The 15,614-nt window shown below is 49.5% G+C and overlaps 1 protein-coding gene across 1 annotated transcript in view; it reads right to left on the bottom strand.

Annotated features, from left to right (window-relative positions):
• Window positions 1-15,614, bottom strand: part of POLN (DNA polymerase nu) — a 95,520-nt gene that overhangs the window by 22,530 nt on the left and 57,376 nt on the right. The window contains 3 exon segments of the mRNA XM_039911985.1: window positions 3,317-3,431; window positions 4,908-4,988; window positions 7,367-7,424. Coding sequence (XP_039767919.1) covers window positions 3,317-3,431; window positions 4,908-4,988; window positions 7,367-7,424 — 254 coding nt within the window.

Raw genomic sequence — 15,614 nt, 5'->3', positions numbered from 1 at the left:
CCCACCCAAATCCTATCTTCCCCCTGACTTCCCCATCACTGTAGACAGCACCACCATCCTCCCTGTCTCACAAGCCCATTGACACTGCATTATCCTCCGCTCATCTCTCTCTTTAAGCCTCTGGACTGTAAGCTCATTACGGGCGGGGGGCGTTTCTGCTAATTCTGTTGAATTAGACTCATCCAAGCGCTCAGTACAGTGCTCTGCACGTAGTAAGTGCTCATTAAATACCATCGATTGATTGAGCTCGTTGTGGCCAGGGATCGTCACTCTTTATTGTTGTACTGTACTTTCCCAAGTGCTTAGTACAGTCCTCTGCACACCGTAAGTGCTTAATAAATATTATTGATGAAGAAATAAATGACTTAACCCACGTAGTCAATCTGTTACCAAATCCTGCCGATTCTTCACCGTAACGACTCTGGAATTTACTCTTCCCTCTCCAATCAAACTGCTGCCAAGCAATTTTTTCCCACTCTAACTAATAATAATGTTGGTATTTGTTAACGATTACTATGTGCAGAGCACCGTTCTAAGCGCTGGGGTACATACAGGATAATCAGGTGGTCCCTCGTGAGGCTCACAGTCTTAATCCCCATTTTACAGATGAAGTCACTGAGGCACAGAGAAGCCAAGTGACTTGCCCAAAGTCACACAGTTGGCAAGTGGAGGAGCCGGGATTCACACCCGTGACCTCTGACCCCCAAGGGTCCCAGGGTCTTTCCACTGAGCCACGCCGCTTCTCTAACTACTGCATCAGCCCCCTCGCTGACCTCCCTGACTCCTGTCTCTCCCCTCTCCATTACTTATTTCACCCCGTTGCCTAGATCGGTTTTCACTCGTTCATTCAATTGTATTCATCGAGCACTGACTCTGTGCAGAACACTAGACTAAGCACTTGGGAGAGTACAATACGACAATAAAAAGACAAATTCCCTGCCCACCACGGGGTTGTTCTAAATAAAAATTCAATGCACCTCCTCGGATTCTCAAGAACCTTCACTGGTTGCCCATCCATCTCTGCCTCAGATAGAAACTCCTTTCCATCACCTTCAGGGCACGTGGTCGACTCTCTCTCTCCGACCTCACCTCACTCGTGTCCTACTAAACCCAACCCACACATTACCCTCCATCAACGTCAACCAACTTACTACACCTCAGCTTCATCTATCTGCCCATCAGTCAACCAATCAATCAATCACTGTTATTTATTGCCTCCTTACTGCGTGCAGAGCACCATACTAAGCGCTTGGGAGGGTATATTAGAATAAGTAGACACGGTTCCCGGTGAATCTACAATCTAGTGAAGGAGAGGGATGATAAAATAAAATACAGATAAGGGACGCACCCGAGGGTAAGGGATACGGACGCGAGCGTTGTGAGGACGAGGTGAATTCCTAGGTGATCAGTGGATACAGTCTCAAGTGTACAGGTGAGGTATAAAAGGGAGCCGAAACGCGGTAAGGAGATGAAAGATTGGTCAGGGAAGGCTTCCCGGAGGAGGTGGGGATTTTACTGGGACTTTGAAGATGGAGACAGCGGTAGTCTCTTGGATATGAAGGGGGAGGGAGTTCCAGGCGGGAGGGAGGGTGTGGGCAAGGGATTGACGATTAGAGAGACATCAAGGCACAGTGAGTGAGTTGGGATTGGAGGAGAGAGGTGTGTGGGTTGGGTCGTAGTGGGACGGAAGTGGTTGGCACATAATTTGTTCATTCCAAGCGCTTAGTACAGTGCTCTGCACTGTAATAGGCGCTCAATAAATACTATTGAATGAATGAATGAATAATAAGCATTTAACAAACACCATCATTATTATTATAAGTAAGGGGTCATGAAGCTACTGTGACTTCATGGACACTGATCCTAGTTTAGCAAAGCTCAGAGCTATCAAATACCCATTAAGTAGGAGGGAGAGAGTTGGTGGAGGGCCTTTAAGACGATAATAATAATAATAATGATGATGGCATCTGTTAAGCGCTTACTATGTGCCAAGCACTGTTCTAAGTGCTGGGATAGATATGAGGTTATCAGATTGTCCCTTGCGGGGCTCACAGTCTTAATCCTCATTTTACAGATGAGATAACTGAGGCATAGAGAAGTGACTTAATAACGTTGGTATTTGTTAAGCATTGCTATGTGCAAAGCACTGTTCTAAGCGCTGGGGAGGATACAAGGTGACCGGGTTGTCCCACGTGGGGCTCACAGTCTTAATCCCCATTTTCCAGATGAGGTAACTGAGGCAGAGAGAAGTGAAGTGACTTGCCCAGGGTCACACAGCTGACGAGTGGTGGAGTCAGGATTAGAACCCACAACCTCCGACTCCCAAGCCCGGGCTCTTTCCACTAAGCCACGCTGCTTCTCTAAGCCACGCCGCTTCTCGATGTGGAGATAGATTGGAGGATTTTGAGAAGCGGGTCCGTGCACAGAAGGATTTTGTCGAAAAATGATCTGGACAGCAGGGCCAAGTGTGGACCGGAGTAGAGAAAGGCTGGGGACAAGGAGGTCAGAGAGGATGCATTAGTCCTGACTGGTTATGACGAGTGACTGAACAGGACAAGAGAAGCAGTGTGGCCTAGTGGATAGAGCCCGGGCCTGGGCGTCAGCAGGACCTGGGTTCTAATCCTTGCTAGGCCACTTCCCTGCTGTGTGACTTTAGGCAAGTCACTTAACTTCTCTGTGCCTCAGTTACCTCATCTGTAAAACGGGAATTAAGACTGTGAGCCCCCGGAGGGGCATGGACTATGTTCAACCTGATTATCTTGTATCTACCCCAGTGCTTAGAACAGTTCCTGGCACATAGTAGGTGCTTAACAGCTTAGAACAGTGCCTGGCACATAGTAGGTGCTTAACAAGCACCATAAAAAAATCCAAAAAACGGTGCTGGGCCCAGCACGGTGGCTGTTTGGACGGGCGGATTCTGGAGACGTTCCCCACAGGCTGGGATAAGGATTTTTTTTTTTAACTATTTGATACTGTTGGGCAGGACAGGTCGCAAATGCCGACTGTTTTTCTTGCTCTATCTTCTATCCTCATTTTCTATTACATTTTGTACTTATTGACAACCTACCGTGAAAAATATATCTGTCAACTTTATCAATTCTTTTCCTGATTACGAAATTCCTCCAGCACACCGCTCATCTACCGCTCTTTCTCAAGAGCGCCCAACTGACAAGATAATGAATAAGCCCCGAAGAAAATTTCATTTATTTCTGATCGAGATGTATCGGTGGTAACGTGCGGCTTCTTAAACCATCGTGTCAGCACCGTCCCAATCTGTCTGGCAAGGCCGAGGATCGGAGCGGGTCGCGACTCTCACCATTGCGAAGCCAGTGAAGTGAAGACATCTGCGCTTTCTGGTTCCCGGAACGACCCGAGGAGTTCTGGATCGCGAGACGAGTGCGCGAGGATCCGCAGTTCCACCCGAGAAAAGTCTGGCAGACACAGGCTCTGTTACTCGCGCTGGGTTTTTCAGCTGTGTCTCCGGAATTTCGGGCTGCAGATGGCACAGTGCCCTCTCAGTGAGGCGGATGGGAAGGCCTAGAACGAGCCCCGGTAAACCCAGAATCGGGCTCCCACCCAGGCAGGCATGAGGGGCACAGACAAGTGCGGAGTCCCGTGTCTTTCCCCGCCGTGCCCACGGCAGACACGCAGGGATGCACACCCGTGCCTTGGGCCCACCCGGGCACAAAACACGTACGTAGGCCTCACCTGAACAGACACGCGGGAGCACACACATACGTACGCACCCACCACCCGGCAAGACACGGAGGATCACGTCCACGGGCACGAACCCCAGCTGGGCAGACTCCCGGGCACGCACATCTGCACGGCCCCCACCCGGGCGGCCTCCCGGCCTCCCGCGGTCCCGTCCCTTGGGGGCCTGTGGCCGCCACCCAGGGACTCGGGGTTCACCGCTGACTCCCGTCCCAGCCGGAGGCTCTGAGTGTGATCTGCTCTCCCAGGGCAGGGGGTGGGGGCTGCAGAGAAGACCCCCGGGCAGGGAGCTTCCGGGCCCACGAGAGGCAAAGAAGTCTGGGCGGCAGAGATGGGGGACGGGGTGGGGTGGCGAGGGAGTGACGGGCTCCACACTGGGCAGGGGCGGAACCAGAGACAGACACGACGCCAAGGGAAGCCCCTCCCGTGGTGGCACTTTCCTAATCCCCCGATTAGACCGGAAGCCCGTCAGTGGGCAGGGACTGTCCCTATCTGTTGCCGATCTGTCTATTCCAAGCGCTTAGTACGGTGCTCTGCGCATAGTAAGCGCTCAATACATACTATTGAACGAATGAACCCTGGCTGGGGCCAGGGAAGCCGGGTCGGTGCCGGGCCCCGGGACGGTGGGCGCTCGGCGCAGGGGGTGATCTGGGACCATCCGGTTGGGAGAGTGGCTGGAGAGGTGGCCCCTTGGGGCCATATTCCCCATTGGGCCACATTTTCCATAGCGCCACGTCTCCCAGCGAGCCATGTTTCCTCTCATGTTTCCCACGAGGCCAGGATTCTTATGGGATCACGTAAATCATGGAGCCATGTTTCCCTCAGGGCCACGTTTCCCCCTGGGCCATGTGTTCCACGGAGCCACGTTTCCCACAGGGTCATGCTTCCCACAGGGCCACGTTTCCCACTGGGCCACGTATTCTACGGAGCCACGTTTCCCACAGGGTCATGCTTCCCATAGGGCCACGTTTTCCATGGGGCCACTTTTCCCACAGGTCCACGCTTCCCACGGAGCCACGTTTCCCATGGGTCCACGTCCCCAGAAACCGCAGCTTTCCTAAACATTCCTCTCCCACCACCCGAACACTCGCACCCACTACCCGCGCACATATACTCATGCTCGAGCATTTCACCACCCAAACACAAAAACGCACTTTTCTCTACAACGTGAACTTAAAGACTTCTTTCAGTACCTGCTGCTAAGAACATGCAACCTTTGGCTGAAACAAACGTCGATCTTGGGGAAATAGTCACTATTTCATCTTCTTCTTTCCCTGAAGGAAAAAGATGCAAATGCCTATTAGATGTCTGAATCAATCTAACAGATCTCTGCACAGCACATGCAAATTGGGATTCATGGGATTCTGAATCGAACGTGAATTTGACTTTTTCTGCTCTTTCCCCAGAATGAATTTTGATTCTTCAGGATTTCTTAAGTGCAGGTCGATCATCCCCGAACCCCAAAGTGCTCTTTCTTCACGGGGACAAACAATCCACGCCTTCATATTATAATTGTTATGAATTACCATTATTATCGTGTGCCCCACCTAGGACAGGGACTGTGTCCAATCTGAACGTCTTGATCTACTCCAGTATTTAGCACTGTGCTTGACACATAGCAAACCGCTACGTCCTGGAGTAGATGCAAGATATTCAGACCGGAGAGAGTTCCTGTCCATCCTGGGGCTCATACTCTTACAGGTAGGGAAACTGAGGTATAGAGAAGTTGAGTGACTTGCCCAAGGTCACCCAGCAGGCCACTGGCAGAACTGGGACTAGAACCCAGTTTTCCTGTCTCCCAGCCTTGGGCTTCGTCCACTGGGCCTAGCTGCTTCACTGGATTGTTAAAGCCAGGTAGAATTTCCATAACATAATTAAGGAAAAAAGGATTTATGGCCTTGTATCTCCCTCCCCCAGTGCTTCGAACGGTGCTCGGCACATAGTAAGCGCTTAACAAACACCAATATCATTACTATTATTGCTATTATTATTATTATTCACCATTTGATAGAGAAGGGAGCTGAAGCCCAGAGAAGTGAAATGACTCGCCCAAGGTCACAGAGCGGAGAAGTGGCGGAGCGGGGATTAGAACCCAGGACCGGGAAGCAGCGTGGCTCAGTGGAAAGAGCCTGGGCTTCTGCGTCAGAGGTCATGGGTTCGACTTCCAGCTCTGTCACTTGTCAGCTGTGTGACTGTGGGCGAGTCACTTCACTTCTCTGTGCCTCATCTGTAAAATGGGGATGAACTGTAAGCCTCACGTGGGACAACCTGATTACCCTGTATCTACCCCAGCGCTTAGAACAGTGCTCTGCACATAGTAAGCGCTTAACAAATACCAACATTATTATTATTAAATTAGTCATAGAGAAATGGAAAACATGCCACTATAAGGGAACCAAATACCATTGGAATCACACACAGATAATTGCTCTCCCCCACTTCAAAGCCTTATTGAAGGTACATCTCCTCCAAGAAGCCTTCCCTGACCAAGCCCTACTCTCCTCTTCTCCCACTCCCTTCTGTGTTGCTCTTAATTGCTCCTTCATTCATCCCCCCCCTTCCACCTCCACAGCACATATGTGTATAGCTGTAATTTCTATATTTGGCTATTTATTTATGTATATTAATGTCTGCCTCCCGGCAGACTGTGAGCTCACTGTGAGCACGAATGTGTCTGTTTATTGTTCTATTGTACTCTCCCAAGCACTTAGCGCAGTGTGCTTTGCACACAGTAAGCACTCGATAAATATGATCGAATGAATGGATGAAGCATGCAAAGCTTTAAACACTCAGCATCAGCTCAGTGACCTGCCATTACCCAAACTGGGACCCTTCTAGACTGTAAGCTTGTTGTGGGCAAGGAACACGTCTATTGTACTCTCCCAAGCATTTAGCACAGTGCTCTGCACACAGTAAGTGCTCAGGAAATATGATTGATTGATTGACGGATTGACCGTCCACCCCGTGGCTCGAAACGATCTACGCTGGGATTTTTCCAAGGACCGCAGTCAGGGGAGGGCCTAGGGGCTCCAATCCATCCTCCATTCCTTTCCACAACCCCTCACTGATGCCGTTTCGAGGCAAAGTTAGCCCGGTGCTCTGAAAGGAGGTGAACCTTGGTCCAGGGGGGCCTGGCCCTTCAACTGTCCCTGTGGGGAAGCATCACGGACTGGGAGGAGCCAAAAGGGAGAGCCAGAGATGGAGAGAAAGGTGGACCCAAAAAGGAAAGGTACACGGGGGGGATGCCCAAAACCCACTAATCTGTCATTATGAATGAAGAGGAATGGAGAAAAGCGAGGGATATAATAATGATGGCATTTGTTAAGCGCTTACTATGTGCAAAGCACTGTTGTAAGCGCTGGGGAGGATACAAGGTGATCAGGCTGTCCCACATGGGGCTCACAGGCTTAATCCCCATTTTACAGATGAGGTCACTGAGGCCCAGAGAAGTGAAGTGACTTGCCCAAAGTCACACAGCTGACAAGCGGCGGAGCCGGGATCTGAACCCATGACCTCTGACTCCCAAGCCCGGGCTCTTTCCACTGAGCCGTGCTGCTTCTTTGAAGCAGAAATTCCAGAGCCTTAAGAAAGAGTTAATTAAACCTTATGAAAGAGTTACAAAGGCCCTAAAAAACCAAGGGAAATGAGTTACCTCGTATGTACTGACGTCTGGTAATTTGGATTGGGTGTCTTGAGATGCCTTGAATATTCTGTAAGTCAAACGAGCAGAACTAGGTTTACTCGACAACCTCTTTACATTAATTAGCAACATTCGATCCATCAAGTGATATCAATCAATTATATTTATCGGGCACTTACCGCTCCCTTTGCTCTCCCCACCCCCGCCCCCCAACGCTCCCGTATATATCTGTAATTTTATTTATTTACATTGATGATCATTTACTTATATTGATGTCTTTCTCCCCCCGTCTAGACTGTGAGCTCGTTGTGGGCAGGGATTGTCTCTCTTTATTGCCGTATCGAACTTACCCAAGCACTCAGCACAGTGCTTTGCACTCAGTAAGTGCTCAATAAATATGATTGAATGAATGAAAGAATGAATCGTCCCACCCGAACAGAAGCATACAGTTTTGGGAAGGATGGGGGGGGGGGGCTATAAATGAGGTCAGATGGAAAGATTCTCCAGGGCCGGGGTGCCTCGTTTCTATGGTATGTTAATAATAATAATAGTGTTGGCATTTGTTAAGCGCTTACTATGTGCTGAGCACTGGTCTGAGTGCTGGGGTAGCTGAGCTAGCTACAGGGTAATCAGGTCGTCCCGCGTGAGGCTCGCAGTTCATCCCCATTTTCCAGATGAGGTAACTGAGGCCCAGAGAAGTGAAGTGACTCGCCCACAGTCACACAGCTGACGAGTGGCAGAGCCGGGAGTCGGACCCATGACCTCTGACTCCCAAGCCCGGGCTCCTTCCACTGAGCCACGCTGCTTCTCTGTTCCCACCCTCCACTTCAGTGGCAGCCCCCAGTAGGTGCTCAGTGCAGAACACTGTACTAAGCATTTGGGAGAGTACAATAAAAATGAGCAGACATGTTCCCTTCTCATTATGGGCTTACAGTTCAGAAGGGGAAACAGACATCGATGTGACTGTAATTTATTTAGTGTATTGACGCCTGCCTCCCCCTCCTAGACTGTAAGCTCACTGTGGGCAGGGAATGCGTCTGTTGATTGTGTATATATATGTTGGTATTTGTTAAGCGCTCACTATGTGCCGAGCACCGTTCTAAGCGCTGGGGTAGACACAGGGGAATCGGGTTGTCCCACGTGGGGCTCACAGTCTTCATCCCCATTTTACAGATGAGGTCACTGAGTACTCTCCCAAGCGCTCAGTCAACTGACTGACTGACTGAATGACTATGAATAAATAAGTAATTTATAATATATAATTTAAAGCTATTTAAAGGCATCTGTTCAGCTCTTGGTATGTTTTAGAGTTACAGCCCCACAGAAGCCAATTTAGAGATGGTAATTCTTTACGGAGAAGCCCACGGCAAATCAGTACCTAAAACATCAACCCCTTTCCGATGTTAACTTTCTTAAACGTGTCATTCATTCTTTCTTGCAATTTTGCTAGTCATGACCTAAAGCTATCATCATTCCATTTTTGAGTGTCTGATCATTTTTCACGATCCCATGACGGTTTCATAACTCCACTTTATAAGCTATAATAAAATTGTCTCCTGGTTTCTCTTCCCTAATAACATATAGTATTCACTTTTTCAATAAAACCAGTTCCTGTTGAACCTCTTTCTTTCAAACTGTAAGTCTGCGGGGCAAAGATAACACCTATTATTGTTGGTATAAAATACATTTTACATATCTCATGTGTATATCTATACATACATAAGTATACAGGTGAGATATGCAGTTTATATACATTAGTAATAGTAATAACAGTATTTTTGTGTGCCCACTGGGTACAAGAATTGTACTAAGTACTTGGGAAATAAAAAAGTGAAGACGCTACATATTGCCTGCTCGTGTGGGGGAGATACCCAAAGTATCTGCAAATAGAGTCATCAATCTAATAATAATAATAATTTGGTCTCTGTTAAGTGTTTACTATGTGCCAAGCCCTGGTCTAAGCGCTGGGTAGATAGATACAAGGTAATCGGGTTGTCCCACATGGGGCTCACAGTCTTAATCCCCATTTTACAGATGAGGTCACTGACGCACAGAGAAGTGAAGTGACTTGCCCAGAGTCACACAGCTGACAAGTGGCAGAACCGGGATTAGAACCCACGGCCTCTGACTCCCAAGCCCGGGCTCTTTCCACTGAAAAAGCTGAATTTACAATCGAATAATCATAGAGACATTGGTGCTGAAGGTGGATAAAAAATAAGTACTTACAGGGCAGGAGCTACACTTTTTCCTAACTTGGCTGCCTAGAAAAGTACTCTGAAAATAGTAGGCTTCGGGAGTGGAAGCTCCTCGAGGGGAGAGAATGTGCCTTGCATTTCCGTTGTACTTTTCCAAGCACTCAGTACACTCCCTCTCCCTTCTGCATCCCCTATGCAGTTGGATCGGTCTCCTTCAGGCACTTGGTATTCACTCCACCCTCAGCCCATATCCGTATTTTATTTATATTAATGTCCTTCTTCCCCTCTAGACTGGAAGCTCCTGGAGGGCAGGGCATGGGTCAGCCAATGCCGTTGCATCGTACTCCGCCAAGTTGAGTACAGCACTCCGCACACAGAAGGCGTTCGGTAACGATGATGATAATAATGGTTCGTAAATACCGTTGACTGATTGATTGCTCAGTAAATATCAGTAGTACAACTACTCTTTGTACGTGCTCAATCACTATTTTTGAAAGGATGCTTAGAGAAGAGCCACCTCCCAGGGAAATCGATATTACCCGGTGGTTGGGTCATCCCGGAAGATCCAGGGACCCCTCGATACTGCCATCTTGGTCAGTGACTACGGCATTTTCGTGGCCGCTCTATCTAGATGGCACTCATGCCTTGATTGATTCAGCTTCTTCTTCTGTTTTTCCCAAATGTCATTATTTATGAGTTTCTTCTGAATGATCTTTCTGTGGCAGCACAGGGAGTGGCATTTTGCTGCAAATCAACGTCATTTGTGCCCCAACTACTGGGGGAGTTTATTAAAAAAAATTCTCAAATCAACTTCTGAACAGATTTAATCGGATGAAACGGAAGTAATAAAGAGTTTCTCGGCAATCATGACACTCTAGCATTTTCAGAAGCACGATGGAATAATGAATAAACTCACAGAGCAATACTTTCCCTAATGGAAAGCGTCAGGAGTAGGAGTGTGGCCTAGTGGATAGAGCCCGGGCCTGGGAGTCAGGAGGACCCGGGTTCTAGTTCCGCCTCCGCCACTTGCCTCCTGTGCGATCTTGGGCGAGTCGCTTCACTTCTCTGTGCCTCGGTTACCTTCTCTGCAAAATGGGGACTAAGGCTGTGAGCCCCACGTGGGACATAAACTGTGTCCGACCTGATTGGCGTGTACTTACTCCAGCGCTCTGTACGGTGCCTGGCACGTAGTAAATGCTGAATGAATGCCATAAAAAGTGCTCAGTACAGTGCTCTGCACACAGTAAGTACTCCGTAAACAACTATCGATAGGTGGATTGGTCTCCTGAAAGTCAGTTCAGGAGGAACGTATCAGTCACTCAATCGATTGTCCTTATTGAGCATTTACTGTACTGAACGCTTGGGAAAGTACAATGCAGTAGAGTTGGTAGAGTAGACAGAATCCCTGCCCACAGGGAGCTGACAGTCTACAGGAGGAGATAGATGTTAAAATAGATTACAGATATGCAATACGTACTCAATTAATTTCGGCCGTTTGAGTTGTAATATTTTTATGTTCGTCTCCCCCATTGAAGTGTAAGTTTCTTGCGGGCGGGGAATGTGTCGCTTGGTTATTCTGTACTTCTCAAGCACCTAATTAAGTATTCCACTCGAGGAGGGGGTTCAATAAATAATATTAATAATGTTGGTATTTGTTAAGCGCTTACTCTGTGCAGAGCACCGTTCTAAGCGCTGGGGGAGATACAGGGTCATCAGGTTGTCCCCCGTGAGGCTCACAGTTAATCCCCATTTTACAGATGAGGTCACTGAGGCACAGACAAGTGAAGTGACTCGCCCACAGTCACACGGCTGACAAGCGGCAGAGCCGGGATTCGAAACCACGACCTCTGACTCCCAAGCCCGGGCTTTTCCCACTGAGCCATGCTGCTTCTCTGACCATAAGCTCCAAACCTAATGTACTGCACTTTCTCAAGCACTTAGTACATTGTTCTGCACATTGTAAGTACTCGATCGATCGATCAGTGGTATTTACTGTGTGCTTATTAAGTGCGTGGGAGCTGGAATATGACAATATAACAGAGTTGGAAGACACTTTCCCTGCCCCCAGTGAGTTTGCAGTCTAGAGGGGGAGAAAGACATTAATGTAAATACATAATTTATAATATATAATTTTTAGGTAGGTACATAAATGCTGTGGGGCTGAGGGCGGGGTGACTACCAAATGGCCAAAGTTCACAGATTAATAAATACCATTGATTGATTGGTTACTATGTCAAGAGCGGACTTTTCTGGACTTTTCATTCATTCATTCATTCACTAGTATTTATTGAGCGCTTACTATGTGCAGAGCTCTGTACTAAGCGCTTGGAATGCACAAATCGGCAACAGACAGAGACAGTCCCTGCCCATTGACGGGCTTACGGTCTCATCGGGGGAGACACACGAAAACAATAGCAATAAATAGAATCAAGGGGATGAACATCTCATTCAAACAATAACAACGGTTGCTTGGACCTGGGGGTACGCCCAAACTAGAGGAGTCTCATTTTTTTGTGATATTTGTTGAGCGTTTATTATGTGTCAAACACTGTTCTAAGCTCTGCACACAGTAAGCGCTCAATAAATACGGTCGAATGAATGAATGAATACGCGCTCGGGTAGAAACAAAAATACCATTATAAAAATACCATTACTATTATTAAACAAGTGAATCAGGTTGGACACAGTCCCTGCCCCACACTGGGCTCACAGTCTAAGTAGGAGGAAGAACAGGACAACCGAGTCACATAGAAGTTAAGTGATTTGTCCAAGGTCATCCATTCTTTCATTCATTCAATAGTATTTATCGAGCGCTTACTATGTGCAGAGCACCGTACTAAGCGCTTGGAATGGACAAATCGGTAACAGATAGAGACGGCCCCCGCCCTTCGACGGGCTCACGGTCTGATCCGGGGAGACGGGCAGAGGAGAACAATGGCAATAAATAGAGTCGAGGGGAAGAACATGTCATAAAAACAAGGTCCCACAGCAAGCATTTGGCAGAGTCAGGATTAGAACCCAGGTCCTCCGACTCCCAGGCCCATGTTCTTTCCGGGAGACCAGGCTGCTATTTCTATTCACTATTTCTGCTTGAGCTCTAAAGCAAAGCACCGCAGCGGTGCCTGACTAACAAAGTAATTCTGGAACTGATTAAAACGTCACTGACCGTAGGTGAAAGTAGCAAGCAAGGAACACTATTAGTCATGGGTGAAAGTCATCTGTTCTCTGAATTTTACTATAATTCCCCACTGCTTTTTCCTAGAAGGACTTTACAGAAGCGGCGATTTTTGCTAGGACGTGTTTTCACGATAATAATTCCGACAACGGTATTTGTTATGCCCTCATCACGCGCCGGGCGTTGGGTATCGTAAGACGACCGTCGCGGAAGAATAACGAGGAGGGCTCTTAGTGGCGCTTCGCCAATCTAGCGCGCGAGGCCTGAACGAGCACACGCCTACCTCCCGGTGCCCACCACCCGACACCCGTGGGCCCCTCGATTCATATTCCCGGGAGGAGGGAGGTCCCCGAAAAAGAAGAACGGCATCCCGGCACCAGGTGCGGAATGGCCCAGCTCCAGGAATGTCATCCTTATCTCACGGAGCGAGGACGAACACAGAAGTCTGCACTGGGGGGAAATGCCGGACTCGGTCAGGAGGAGGAGGAGACTTCCCAGAGGATGCGGTTGTGCCGGAAGGATTGATGGTAATAATAATGATGTTGGTTTTTGTTAAGCGCTTACTACGTGCAGAGCACTGCTCTAGGTGGTGGGGAAGATACAGGGTAACCGAGTTGTCCCCACGTGGGGCTCGCAGTTAATCCCCATTTTACAGATGAGGTCACTGAGACACAGAGAAGTGAAGCGACTCGCCCACGGTCACACAGCTGACAAGTGGCAGAGCCGGCATTCGAACCCATGACCTCGGACTCCAAAGGCCGGGCTCCTTCCGCTGGGCCACGCCGCTTCTCTGGAGGACAGGGAACAGCTTCTCTTAATGGAGAACCCGAGCGGGCCCCTCTTGTGCCATATCGATGTCCAGCGCCCCTCATCTCTGGGATTGACATATTTATATATACGCTCTATCTCTCATGATACGTTGATTGCCTCTTATTTCCGCACTCTAACTACCCCGCCTCGCCATGCTACAGTGGAGCACTATTGTATCGTTCCCCATTTAATAATAATAATAATAATAATATCGGTATCTGTTAAGCGCTTACTATGTGCTGAGCACTGTTCTAAGCGCTGGGGCAGATACAAGATAATCAGGCTGTCCCACGTGAGGCTCACGGTCTTAATCCCCATTTTACAGATGAGGTCACCGAGGCCCCGAGAAGTGAAGCGGACTCGCCCACGGTCACACAGCTGACAGGCGGCGGAGCCGGGATTGGAACCCATGACCTCTGACTCCTGAGCCGGTGCTCTCTCCACTGAGCCGCGCTGCTTCTCTAAGGTAAACGGACCACAGCGCCCGCTTGACTGAGACGCCACTCTGCCTTGATGCCGCTGCGGGTCCCGGGCAGCTGGGGTGGCGTCACCCTGCCCTGATCGGGGTGCGGGTATTGCTTCCCTATTCGGTCTACTTATTAAACGTCGCCTTTGCCTGCCTTGCCTCCCCGGCGCCTTTACGAACCGTGTCACGCGCGCTCCCTTACGTATCCGTGGGAAACGCGGCTCGTGCACTGACGGGCAGATACCAGATCGTCGGTTCGTTCCCAGTCCCTGGCCCACGTAGAGCTCGTCGTCTAAGAGGGAGAGCGATCGTGGAACTATTCCCATTTTACAGATGAGGGAGCCGAGTCCCAGAGAGTTTAAGCGACTTGCCTGAGGTCACGTTCGACGAGTCAGTGGCGGAGCCGGGGTGACAATCCCCCTCCGGACTGTAAGCTCGTCGTGGGCAGGGAACGTGCCTACCGACCTGGATGTATTCCGCTCTGCACCTAGTAACCGCTCAGTAGATACAATTGATTGATTGATTGATTCCAGGTTCCCCGGTTTTCCGGACTTTTCTCTTCAACTAGACTTCACTGGCTTACTATCTGGGTAGAACACAACGGGAGACCCAAACCAAGTCCGTCCCAGTAGAACGAGATCCACTTACTGGCCCCGGGGGGATTCCGCTGAGGAAGGAACAGTCACGCACACACGCGTAACGCTGGCCAAAGCATTAAGCTGCTCCGTTTACTGTTATCGCTAATGATAATAATAATGATAATGTTGGTATTTGTTAAGCGCTTACCATGTGCAGAGCACCGTTCTAAGCGCCGGGGGAGATACAGGGTCATCGGGTCGCCCCGCGTGGGGCTCACGGTCTTCATCCCCATTTTCCAGATGAGGTCACCGAGGCACCGAGAAGTGAGGTGACTCGCCCACAGTCCCACGGCTGACAGGTGGCGGAGGGGAATTCGAACCCATGACCTCTGACTCCCGAGCCCAGGCTCTTTCCACTGAGCCACGCGGCTTCTCCTATTAATGGTATTTGTTAGCGCTTACTGTGGGTCAGGCACTATATATACTAAATGCCGGGTTGGGTACAAACAAATCGGGTTGGACACAGTCCCTGTCCCGCAGAGGGCTCACAGTCTTATTCCCGTTTTACGGGTGAGATAACTGAGGCACAGAGAGGTAAAGCGACTTGCCCACGCTCACACAGCAAGTGAGAGGCGGAGCCGGGATCGGAACCCAGGTCCTTCGGACTCCCGGGCCCGTCCTCCATCCACTAGGCCACGCCGCTTCTTGTCTGCGTAAGTGTTGTAATAATAATAATAAGGTCGGTATTTGCTAAGCGCTTACTATGTGCAGAGCACCGTTCTAAGCGCCGGGGTGGATACGGGGTCATCGGGTCGTCCCACGTGGGGCTCACGGTCTTCATCCCCGTTTTCCAGACGAGGCAACTGAGGCACCGAGAAGTGAAGCGACTCGCCCGCGGTCCCACAGCTGACAAGTGGCAGAGCCGGGATCCGAACTCACGACCTCTGACTCCCAGGCCCGGGCTCTCTCCACTGAGCCACGCCGCTTCGCGGTGTATCGGTCACGGCGCGAAGCTGCTCCGTTTCGCAGCCTCTGG

Source organism: Ornithorhynchus anatinus, chromosome 4, assembly GCF_004115215.2.
Source record: "Ornithorhynchus anatinus isolate Pmale09 chromosome 4, mOrnAna1.pri.v4, whole genome shotgun sequence".
NCBI lineage: Eukaryota > Metazoa > Chordata > Mammalia > Monotremata > Ornithorhynchidae > Ornithorhynchus > Ornithorhynchus anatinus.
The sequence above is the reverse complement of the archived record's forward strand: the minus strand, read 5'-3'. Positions and strand labels throughout refer to the sequence as shown.